This window comes from Melanotaenia boesemani, chromosome 14 (assembly GCF_017639745.1).
Source record: "Melanotaenia boesemani isolate fMelBoe1 chromosome 14, fMelBoe1.pri, whole genome shotgun sequence".
In the NCBI taxonomy this organism is placed as follows: domain Eukaryota; kingdom Metazoa; phylum Chordata; class Actinopteri; order Atheriniformes; family Melanotaeniidae; genus Melanotaenia; species Melanotaenia boesemani.
In genome coordinates this window covers 4,939,017-4,951,641 of record NC_055695.1, presented here as the reverse complement: position 1 = coordinate 4,951,641, position 12,625 = coordinate 4,939,017, and the positions used below count along the sequence as shown (strand labels likewise).

The 12,625-nt window shown below is 40.0% G+C and overlaps 1 protein-coding gene across 1 annotated transcript; it reads right to left on the bottom strand.

Annotated features, from left to right (window-relative positions):
- Positions 1-3,088: 3,088 nt before the first annotated feature.
- LOC121652484 (forkhead box C1-A-like) lies at positions 3,089-5,819 on the bottom strand. Its single transcript, XM_042005239.1, has one exon. It carries the CDS (start codon positions 5,483-5,485, stop codon positions 4,076-4,078), a length of 1,410 nt encoding a protein of 469 aa, XP_041861173.1. The 5' UTR covers positions 5,486-5,819; the 3' UTR covers positions 3,089-4,075.
- Between the last annotated feature and the right edge of the window lie 6,806 nt (positions 5,820-12,625).

Genomic DNA, 12,625 nt, shown 5'->3' with positions numbered 1-12,625 from the left:
GAACAAGGAAGGAGAAAGTTTTGGAGCAGAAATAAAAACATTCAGGCAACTAAATAAACGTTTTAGGAGATTAAAGGGATTTAATGGTGACCAGAGATTTCATAAGTCTAAAAAAATGGATAGATTTTTCTATTAAACCTTCTGGACAAATCCCTTTATTTATAACCGAGAAATATAAAAATAACCGCTTTCTTTCAAAGCAGCGACATGAGAGCAAATGTGCAATGTGTGGACAACTTTCAGTGCATTTTAACAAAGAATAAAGTCGCATTCAGTCATAATTCGAAAATATATATTCTTTGTAGAATTTAAAATGATAATACGTCCTGCTGCATTAAACCTGGGCGGACTGAAGGGACTTCCGCCACCAAACATCAGATTTAGCCTAATTAAAGATATTTTAGGGAATACATAATATGCGAGCTTCTTCAAAAAAAAATTTAAATGATAATGTGCCTATGTTAATTCTGTAAAATTAAAGACATTTAATCAAATACGGGAAAAAAAGAGTATCCAAAACTCCAGGATCGCAAAGTAAAATAATTCAATCTGGTTTTTAGAAAAGATTAAAAAAAAATCCACCATAGATGAAAACGAACAAAAAAGTTAATTCATTAATAAAAAAAATAAATAAAAACTTTGGAAATTCCTACAGATAACCAAATAATGTGACGCAAAACAAATCCGTTATTCCGGTCTCACTGAGCATCACTGAGGCCTTCGGATGGTTTGGAAACTGGATATAGGATTGAGCTCGGCAGGATTTCTTGGACTCATTCGTGACATAAATGCTTTAAAAACAACAACAAATGAGGCAGAAAACTGGCATCAAGATCTTTGTTTGTGCCGGAGTCCTGCGGGATTAAAGACTGGGGAAGGGGGTGCAATCTTAGCCGCTATGGGGGGATTTAGCTCCGCTTCAAAAAGACGCAGCAGGCCGAGCTCAGCTTCACACACACAAACACACCTCACGCTGCAAAGCAGGCAGGCTTGATTCAGGCTGCATTTAGGACTTATCAGCCACAAAGCTTCTGCTTTTAAAGTTAAACTACTTTTGTAAAGAAAGAAATTCTGTTAAGATCAAGATTTTAATGTGGTTGCACCAAAATTGGACATAAAACACTTACGTCAGTGACAATCATTACATTATATTATTATTATTATTATTATTATTATTATTGTTGTTGTTGTTATTGTTGGTTTATCAATTTAATTTACTTATTTGTTAGCCTACTTTTCAAGCTACTGATATAGCAACTACATTTTTAATAAATTCGTGTTTTTGTTTAGTCTTTTAATTAAGCTGTGCTTTATGGTGGGAAAAAATATCTTTTACAAGAAAATAGCTCCTCACTACTAAAAAAATGCCCTCGTAATTTTAAGAGTTTTTCCTTTTCCTCCTAAAAATCTGCTGAACTTCTGATGGCGCTGAGTATCAGGTTGCTCTTTCGATAAATAACTTTAGAATTGATTTGACTTTTCCAGAGGTCGTTTGGCACAACGTTCACTCAACACTGCGGTGAATCCACGGCACACAACTTGCACCGTAAAACACACCTATGCACGTGTGATCCCTCGAGGCTAGTCGTTATGAGCTGAACATAAAACCACCTCCAACACAACACAGCATTTTAATTCCTCAATCAAGCCTTTTTGGATGCACTGCAGCGAGTCTGTGGAGCGGGTTGGCAGCATTTCCAGACCGAAGAATGCCTCCCTCCTCCTCTGGGAGTCTTTAGCTTGTTGTACAGCAGGCCTGCAAGCTGCCACAACACACGAGCCCACCGCCCTGCCTTGTACAGTCTCAGTGAAGGTGGTTTAGATAAGGCAGTGACAGGCTATAACACAGGCTTCTCACCATCCTTTCCTAAAGTGCATTGTTGACATCCTCTCCACTGACCTCTATAACCTCCTCATGTCTTGTCTTCATAATGAAAAACGATTCGCAAGAGTGCCTGGATTTTCCTTCCTAACTCTGGAGAGCCGCATCAATCACAGAAACGTTTGTTTGGGAGCAATAACATCGTCTCTCGTCTTTATTGGGAAGCCTTGAGTTGTAATAAGTTGCACAATAAGTTGTAATTTGGCGGGGTTTTAAATGACAGACTGCAGTTGAGCCGTATAAGCCCCCTTTAAAGGTGTAGCAGTCAAGCCAATAACGCATTGTTTACATGGCAGCTTCAGTGATTCTCGCTCATCTGACATGTGGCCCTGTGGAGCGTCCGCGTGCTGGAAATCTTTTATTTATTTATTTATTTATTTATTTATTTATTTATTTATTTATTTTTAATTTCGCTTATCCATTAAAATGCAATCCACACAGGCCTAAAAGTGACTGTTAGCTTTCACTGCTGGCTATCCACGGCTTGCCCCGTTGTGCAAAGATCCCTCTTCTATTACCATCCCACCCCCATGTACACACACCACACTGGAGAGGTGTAATGTATCATCAGCTCTCTCAATGCAGGCTATTGAATGATTGCAGAGGAAGCCATGAAATAAAAGAATATATATATATATATATATATATATATATATATATATATATATATATACCATATATATATATATGTGTGTGTGTGTGTGTTTACTATTGTTATTATAGGTCAACCTTTAAAAGGTTTACCTTTTGCAAGTTGATCTTCATTAGAGCCTGGGTAATTTCTTTTAGAACGGAGGAGAGTGGGTGGCTGCCTCACATGATCAAGGAAGTAAAGAGATAAATAAACATCTGACAGCAGCGATATTTCAATCAGTCACCGCCAGTAGCTACAGTTCACTGTGCGAGACCCAAAATGCAAAGCAGCTTGTCGTACATCCCTCAGTCAGATCTCATATCCATCAGACCGTCCTCATGCGTCAGCAGGGACCTTCAGGGTCTGAACCTGCAGCTAAATGTTCCCCAAAGACATCCAAAATAAATGCAGCTGCAGCTTTATTCCCCCTTCTTTTCTTTTTTCTGGTTTTTCATCCAAATCCTCCCATCATTCACGAGTAGAAGTCAGACGGAAGCCTGTTCAGTTTGTAATGACTTGATTTGTTTTGCTGACAAGGCCTTTTAGTGAGTTAAAAAACCGCACTACTGAATTGCTGCCACGCGTGAGTTTATTTACTGTCAGGTTATTTACAATCAAAACTGAAAATATACCATGTGCAGGTGAGACCGAAGGGTAAAAACAAAGGAAAAGAAAAAGAGCTTTAAAAAGGGAAAAGAAGTTGCATCTCTGGAGGCCGCAGCCTAAAAGGTTTAAAAAAAATATTCCCTCTTGGAGCAAATACGCAGGCACATTAATTGCATTATTATATACGTTTTCACTCAAATTTTGAAACAAAATCCAAATAATGTGTATTCTCTAAAAGAAGTCCTCTTTGCGCATTTGCAACACTGTCCGCGCTCATTGCACTTTTTCCTGAAAAAAAGTTTATTTTCTTTGGCCAAAAAACTTCGGATATTTAGTCTGAATTTATGGGATGTTATAAATCATTTCAAATCATCCTTATTTTAAGCTGTGATCTTGTTTTACACTATCGGCTTCTCGTTTTTAAACCAGCTCCATTCGAGGGTTACCAATACTAATAAATCACTCCAATTAAAATCAAATAGACGGCACTTTATTAAACAAAACAAACTGTAATGCCTTCAAAATAGTTTTTTAAACAAACAACACAGAATGAATAAAATAGGTCAGTATGGCTACAAAGTCCCCCCCTCCCCTCTCCCTCCCTCCCTCCTCTATTTCTATACAAGAACTGAGCAAATTAAAGGCAACAGCGAGAAAACTGGAAAACGTCTAAGTGTTTGGTCCTCAATATCTAACCACTCCCCTTTCCTAAAAATAAATTACTATATTAGGCTATAATTTACAGTTTAGTCATAAAAAGCTGGTATTTGAGCCATTTTATAAACAATTCTCAAAGTGAGAGGGAAAGAAACTTACGTGTTTTGGTGTTACACAGCTCTCGAGAAAAACCCTCAGAATATCATGTCCATTTGGAGTTTTGAAAGAAAGACCAAAAGTACAAAAAATATAGAAAGTATATATTAGAGTTATTAATTTAAAAGACGCTTTTGGTTTTAGAACTTGCTGCAGTCATAAACAAACGCTCCTGAGGTGCGGTAGATGGACTGGCCGGACGGGAACGCCATCTGACAGCTATTATTACTGTTAACCGGGGAGCCGTTCAACCCGATCCGCTGAGACTCAAACATCTCCCGCACAGAGTGGAAGTTCTGCTGCTGCGCTGGGTAACCCGGGCTCAGGTGGCTCAGGTCCCCGTACCAGGAAGCGAGCCTACCCTGGTGCGCGTGGTGACTGTCCTGGCCTGCCTGGTTTAGGTTTCCGTGCCCAAGCGGGGACGCGGTGGTTGTGGTGATGCAATAGTCGGGCAGAGCCTCCTCCACCGTGGTGGACGGCGCCAGGTGGCCTCCAGACGATCTGTCCCCAGCGTACAGGCTCATTGCTTGCATGTTGCAGTGATAAGTCGCGTTGGGGCTCGTGGAGATGGCGCTCTGGTTGCAGGTTGTTGAGCTGTAGGCGGATGTTTGGTTCGGGGAGTAGTTGAGCGAGAGTGACGGGGTGATACCTGTCCGAGACGAGGCGATGAGAGGTGGGGAGAGCTCTCCCTGCGGAGACCCCCGCAAGGAGGTCATGATGTTATCCACGCTGAAGCCCTGCGCCGGGGCCTGGCTGTGGTGGTGTTCGGCTCCTTCCATGCTGAGTGACCTGGTGGAGGGGACGCTGTGAGGGCTGCCTGTTGACATGCTGCTGCTATCAGGGCTCTCAATCTTGGGCACGGCGCCCAGAGTCGGAGATGTGGCCTGAGGCGGCGTTGTGGTTCCGTTCTCCGTCTTAATATCCTGGATCCGCACCGGTTGAGAGCCTTGCACCGCTGCGTCCTGTTCTCGGCCCGTGGGGCGGACAGAGGGGTCCTTGCTTTGCCTCTCCCGGTCTTCTTTATCCCTCTGCACGTCCTTCTTTTTGAACCTCCTGCGGCGCCGTAGAAAGCTGCCGTTCTCAAACATATTGTAAGAGTCCGGGTCCAGGGTCCAGTAGCTCCCCTTACCGGGTTTCTTATCGTCCCGGGGCACTTTGACAAAGCACTCGTTGAGGGAGAGATTGTGCCGTATACTGTTCTGCCAGCCCTGCTTGTTGTCCCGGTAGAAGGGGAACCTCTCCATGATGAACTGATAAATCCCGTTCAGGGTTATCTTTTTCTCCGGTGAATTCTGGATCGCCATGGTGATGAGAGCGATGTAACTGTAGGGAGGTTTGACCATGTCCTTCGGTTGGTGCTGGGGGGCGTACGGTCCGTACGCCCGGGCCATGCTGGCCGGGTATTGCTCGTGGGCCGCATGTGGGTACATGCTCATAGGCGCAGGCATTCCAGTGTATCCACCACTGGCCCGGTAGTAGCTCTGCTCGCTGCTGATGTAGGGAACGACTCCCAAAGAGTTGGGACTGGAGACGGAATAGCGCGCCTGCATCCTGCGCAATGCGTAAAACCTCTCCAAACTAATACCCCGCAGAAAATGTCACAGCGTCTGCGTGTGCTCCGACTTTCCAACAGTTCAATCTTGTTTCTTTGTGGCCTAGAAGTCCCTTTTTGAAGACACAGTTCGCCACGGTAAACTGGAGAGAGCGCGCACTGCTGCAGCGAGCATTGGGGAAACTAAGAAGGCTGGCGAAGCATTGGTCTACACAGCAAGAAACTTTTTTTTCTTTTACTCCTCACATTTTTCCTCCCTTTTGGCTACTCGAGCTGCTCCACCCCGAATCCAGAATGTGTGCTCCATCATCCAATGGGACGACGAAATGAACCTGTGGAAAAGAGCACCGCGATAAATGTCACAACCCCCACCCCCTTTCTCCTCCTCCTCCCACTCTCTCCTTCCCTTTTTCACTTCAGACATGGAGTTATTAAAATACTTTAAAGGGTGTGCCCAAAAATGCTGGAATTTTATTATTTGTAAATTTTTTAAACTGAGAGTAATCAAATAAATAAAATTATAAATAAAAATATATTAAGTGATATTTGAACATACATTTATATTTGAAGGCTGAACGTTTCTGATTAAATAGCTGAACTCGACAACTCCTCTATATCCACGCTGTGGGTAAAAGCGGAAATGGTTCATAGTAGAACAAACAAATTAACCAACAAGCTGCTCTGCAGCACCTTCTGCCGTACCTGTCCATTCTGCAGATTAAGAATTACTTTGAAAAATCTTTACATGTTTTTGATAAATGTATCAACGCTATTATTTATTAGGAATGCAAAAAGTTGGTACTTATCAACCTTTAGTCTTTCAGAAACGGCATCAGCTGCAGTTAAGCCGCTGAATAAACAAGACAGACATGAAAGGGTTTGGATGCTTCCCTCCTCCCCACCCACAGCGCCGGTGGGCGGCGTGTGGAAACTAATTAAGGGTTAAATGAAGATCATTTGGCCGAGCAGAGTGAGAAAAGCTTCCCTACGAGCGAGCTGCTGCTGCTCAGTCAGCTGGGATTTTTAAAGATGAAGACCTCCGAATGTTCCCAAGACACTGACCAGACGTTAAAAGAGCCATTAAAATGCTCAAAGGTTCCTGGGCAGTTCTGAGTTCCTGAGTTAGCTGCAAGTCCTGAAAACAATTTTGTATTTAGGAACTATGTTTGAAAGAGGCTTTTTTAACACCGCAAAGATGTAAATAATCGTATTTATGATAAATGCAAATTCATTAAACAAACCATTTAGAATATCTTATAATTTATTGTCAAACTTCAAAATAAAGAAGGCTGAAAAAGCGACTTTCATTTGATTAAAGTTTGTGAATTGTTAAAGGGATTTTTGCTCAGTTAAACACACATGTTTATAAATGCATACAATTTATTATATTTTCTTATTGTTTTACTGTCTTTGGATAAATTTTACTGACAGTCCATGACCCTTTTTAATTATTGTTGTTTTAGTTATAGTTTACTTTTGTTTGAAATGCGGTTTGTGTTTTAATTAATTTCAAGTTTTAGTTATTATCTTGTAGAAATTAAGCTTGTAAATCTACTTACTACAAATACTTAAAGTAACGCTTATCTATTATTTGACCATGTTTAAGTAAATCATCATATTACACAGAGATGAATAAACAGTCGGCTAATACAGATAATGTTTCTAATTTATGTCAAATACTGAATGTCAAATATATGTTAAAACTGAAGTATTTTAGAGATTATTTTTTTTTAATAAAAAAGGTCAATAAAAAATAAAAAGAAGAGCACTAACATAACTGATACAGTTATGGAAACATATTCCTTAACTCGATTTCTTTTAATCAGTTAACATTAATCAACTTCTTGAGGGATATAGATAGCATGAATAAAACATTTGTAAATCATATATGTTAGTTGGTTCCTTTTCACTTTTTTATTTTATAACTCTCATAAAATATTCTGAAACGACGTTTTCTTTTTAAACAAACTAATAAATAAAAATAAAATAAAAAAGCTAACATAAAACCCCAGAATTTAACTCCCAAAACAAGAAAAAGTGAAAAACTAAAGTTTTTCTTTTTTTTTTATAACATAAAAATAACACACATTAAGTCATTTTCTCACTTGAGTGCTTTTATTTTGCTCTCTTCTGTAATTTGCAAGTGTCTGCAGGGCCACAGCAGGAGGAGGAGGAGGAGGAGAAAGAAACAAATGCTGTCACCTGTGAGGTCCTGCCAGGCGGTGAGTCTTCTGGATCAGCCGTGACTGACCGCGGAGCCCCGCGCTTTAGCTGCTACGTGTGCGTCGGTGTGTGATGGGCAAAATAATCTATTCATATCTGCAGCATAAACCCCTCTGTCTGTCTGTCTGTCTGTCTGTCTGTCTGTCTGTGTGTCTCTGTCTGTCTCTGTCTGTCTCTGTGTGTCTCTGTCTGTCTGTCTGTCTGTCTGTCTGTGTGTCTCTGTCTCTGTGTGTCTCTGTCTGTCTGTGTGTCTCTGTCGGTCTGTCTGTCTGTCTATCTGTGTGTCTGTGTGTCTCTGTCTCTGTGTGTCTCTGTCTGTCTGTCTGTCTGTCTGTCTGTGTGTCTCTGTCTCTGTGTGTCTCTGTCTGTCTGTCTGTCTGTGTGTCTCTGTCTCTGTCTGTCTGTCTGTCTGTCTGTCTGTCTGTCTGTCTGTCTTTCTGTGTGTCTCTGTGTGTCTGTCACACATAACACTTTGATGAAAAGCAGCAGATTATGTGATAACATTCTGAACTTGTTTATAAATGATATTGATTCAGAACGTGCATATAACTGGATAATTTAGGAACATTAAATCCCACAGATGTTTAGGTTGTTTTATTTCTTTATTTAAATTGTACAAGGATAAAACATGACTGACATGCAGATGTGCTCGTGTGTGTGCGTGTTTAGCGCGACGTAATACTGCCCTCAAGTGGTCGTAGCGTAAAGGGAGCAAATTTCATTTTCTCCCCTTAGCCCCATAACTTGGCCCTTTTCCTGTTGGAGTAAAAGAGTATTGAGGACAATTTGCCTGATGAGGACAAAAAGGCCAGAAACGACGGTCCTTACATGCAGCAAAGGGCAAGCGGTGGAGCCATGGGGAGGAATTGCAAGCAGATTTTTTTTAGTACAAATCAATGAGTATGGAAGAGCTTTGAGCAAAGGCAGCTGGACTTCTGTTTCTTGATTCCCAGACAAGAAACAGGAGACATTTCAAATGTTTCTGAAAGGTTTCTTCAGTTCCTCAGTTGAAACTAAAAAGGACGTTTGGATAAAATGTCTTCAAGACAAGAAACAGGAGTTCAGTTGCCTTGATTCTAGCTTTTACAATCACAATGACCTGGATGACAGAGAACTTAGAACACCATGAGGTAATAAAACTTGTAAGAATCCAAACCAAAACATGTATTCAAAGAAGAGGTATCACCTCCTAATAGATTATATATATTAATACACACACAAAAGCATGCATATAGTTGCACACAACCACATTTTACTGTTATATAAAAAAACATTTATCAGATATTTCTATAAAAGGAAACATTTAAATGTTACACAAAACAGATCCCTGTGTAGCCCTATTTTTAGGACAACAAATATAAGGTCTCACACACACACACACACACACACACACACACACACACACACACACACACACACACACACACACACACACACACACACACACACACACACATATTTATATATAAATGAGACATTGATGCAATGGCTCCCCCTTCTGGGATTTTGATGTTTGTGCATCATCAGCTGCACCAGCAGGAAGGTTAAAAAGAAAAAACGGATTTTATCAGCACGTGTTCCTCCACTAAAAAAACAAAACAAAAAACAAAAAAAACAGGAAAATAATGAACACTTTAAGTGACGCGTCCTTCAAACTACATCTTCATAGATGATTTTAGTTTCTTGTGTTTTCCTTGAAGGTTTCACTGTTGTGGGATTGGCAATAAAAGGTCTTTGCAGGAACTTCTATGTTGTCAACAGTGTTTATATTAAGTGTCTAATTAAACACAGAAGAATTTCCACAGTATTCCAGATCTTCAAAAGCTATGCACCCTCAAAGCACATTGGTATTGGTTTTCAAATAAATAGCTGCCAATCAAACATGTGCAAAACATTAATCTTTTTCGTGCTCCGCCTCTGAGTGGTTTGAGGAGGGTTAAACTGTTCCCAAGGCCGAAAAAGTGCCTCGAAGTATGGCAGAACCCCCCCTCCTCCTTTCTTTTTCTTTTTTTTTTTTTTTTTACCCCAAACTGAACATTTGAGACCAGACAGCTGAATGAAAAATGCTGCTTTGGAGTCCCAAATAAGGAATGTGGAAAATATTTCCTGAAGAATGACATTTAAACAGAATGAGCTGTTTGCCTTTTTTATCCTAAAGGTGTTCTGAGATAATATTTCAGTTTGATCTAATTTCTAATGAAGTTTTCTGAGCCTCAACTCTAAAAAGGCCTCTAAGCGCTTTGTAGTATTTGCTGCTGTAAGCAAATGTTTCTGTTTGCTTTTGTCTGCTCCAAATAACACACAATGATTTTCAAAATCCACTGTTTCATCAGTAAACAACATGCTTTACCATAAAAACAAAACTGACATCTGTTACCAGGACTACAAAGAAAGCCCCCAAAATTGGCTATTAGATACTGCCCCCTAGTGGATTTAATTAAACTTCTTCTAAAAGCTATGCATTTTTGTTCTTTTCTTGCACAGGTTCCTTGTGTTTTGGGGCAGATATGACAGTTCTGCATATCTACCTCTATTTAAAAAATAATAAGGTATTTTCAAAATTACTTGGCTTACTAAGAGCAGCTAAACTCTCAGATAGGACACCTGTGTGCTGCTTCGTTTAACTTTAGGCTTAACCTAGAATTTTCCAGGAGTTTAGTTAATGTAGTAGCAGTAAAGATGTCTTCTGGGAAAAGTACTTGCCTTATCCCTCTGCTTTGCAGAGATAAGCTATGCTTACTCTTTAAGCAATCAAAGAGCAGTTGTTCATTAGCCATCCATTGACCCCCAGCTAAAAGACTTACTGACCACTTTATTAGGTCCATCTTGCTAGAACCGGATTGGATCCCCTCTTCCTTCAGAACTGCCTTAGTTCTTGTTGTCATAGATTCAACAGCGTTTGTGACATGGTGCATTAGAGGGAGAAGCTGGACAAAGTCATCAGGAAGTCCAGCTCTGTCCTGGGCTGTTCTCTGGACTCAGTGCAGAAGGTAGATGACAAAAGGGTCCTGGCAAAATTGACATCCATGCTGGACCATGAGTCCCACCCTCTGCAGGATGCCCTGTCTGCTCTGGAGAGCAGCTTCAGGGACAGACTGATCCATCCTTGCTGTGCGAAGCAGAAATACCCCAGGTCTTTCCTTCCTGCTGCTGTCAGACTTTATCATGAACACTGTCTTTACATGTTTATTTACATGGTTATAGACAAATAATCAGTCAGACATAATTTATTATTCCCATACTGTTTGTGTTACAGTAGCATTGTAGGTAAGATAAGAGATGTAAAAGAAAATATATATATATATATATATATATATATATATATATATATATATATATACACACACAAGTAGGAAAATAAATGTATGAATATAAAATTCATAAAACCACTATTTGTAATATATTATTCACAAATAAACATACAGGTAAAATATGAATAACAAGACATTATGGGATTCTATGAGTCAGCATGTTTCTGTTGTGTTGACAAAAGCTAAACCTGAGTGCAAAGAAATGTAACTAGTGGGGGACTGGGAGTTACAGCAGTACTTCTCAAAAATCTGAGAAAAATATCCCCAAACTTTACTCCCATAGTATTTAATTTTTTTTTTTAGATTACTAACTTTTGAGCAAGAGCCATCTCTAACTTGGTTGAAGTCATCGACCCATTGGTTGTTCACTTATGAGAACAACACTTAAGACGGACAGGGTGGAAATAAAATCAGCCTTTTTCCTATTTTTCTAAGTCACAAACTATTAATTTAAATAGATTTTTTAAATGTAATGAATCCACACAAAGTAGTCCAACTTAATGTAATTAAAAAGAATTTCAGAATCTTGTGTTTTTAAATGGCTCCAGTGGCCTTTATATGACAGTAACTGGACAGGAAAGAGGGTCAGAGAGAGCAGGGACTGACTTTGAGCAATGGGCCCCAGGCCAGCACTCGAACCTGGGCCAGCTGCACAAAGGAGCTGTAGCATCTGTACATATGGCAGCTGATCAACAAGTTGCGTTACATGGCCTCTCAGACATCTGTTTTCAAAATGTATAAAAACTACCAAGAAAACAGAAGTTATTTGTACACATGTATTTTTGCCATTTTTATTCAAACATCCTAAATAAGACTTGGTTCTATCTTACCTACAGGAGTCGCATTAAATAAACTATGACTAATCCACATGTCACATCATCTCAGCACGTGACAGAGGAGCCACCAAGCAAGTGTCACCATTAAGATCAAGGAGCTCTCCAAACAGGTCAGAGACAATGTTCTGGAGAAGTGCAAATCGCGGTTGTGTTATAGAATATATCAGGAACAGTGAATATCCCACACTAAACCATCATCACAAAATGGAAAGAATATGAACCATCTGCCATAATTCACAGACGGGTCACAGTCAGAGATACAACAGAGACCAAAGGTGAAGGAGCTGGAGAAGCTTTACACCAGTCTGCTGTTTCTGTCTATCGATCCATAAGTTAAACTCCAAAGATAGATAGATAGATAGATAGAAGTACTTTATTTATCCCAAGCTGGGAAAAGAGTTATAAAGACAAGAAAAACAAACACTGATGGCAGAAAAATATAAGACGTGTTCACAGTTTGCAAACTGGCATGTTGGAGACACTCCAATCACATGGAAGAATTTCCCATACTAACCATATGAGACTATAATTAATTTTTTTTTTTTTATATATCAAGCAGGGGCGCATAAAGCTCTACTGGGGCACTGGTACCCTGCCAAATACACACACACACACACACACACACACACACACACACACACACACACACACACACACACACACTGCCCCTTGCCACTGCCACATTCCTACCAAAACTACTAATTGAGATATTATTGAGTGTAAGAACATATTTATTTTAACAAACATGAACACTTTCAACATGGCAGC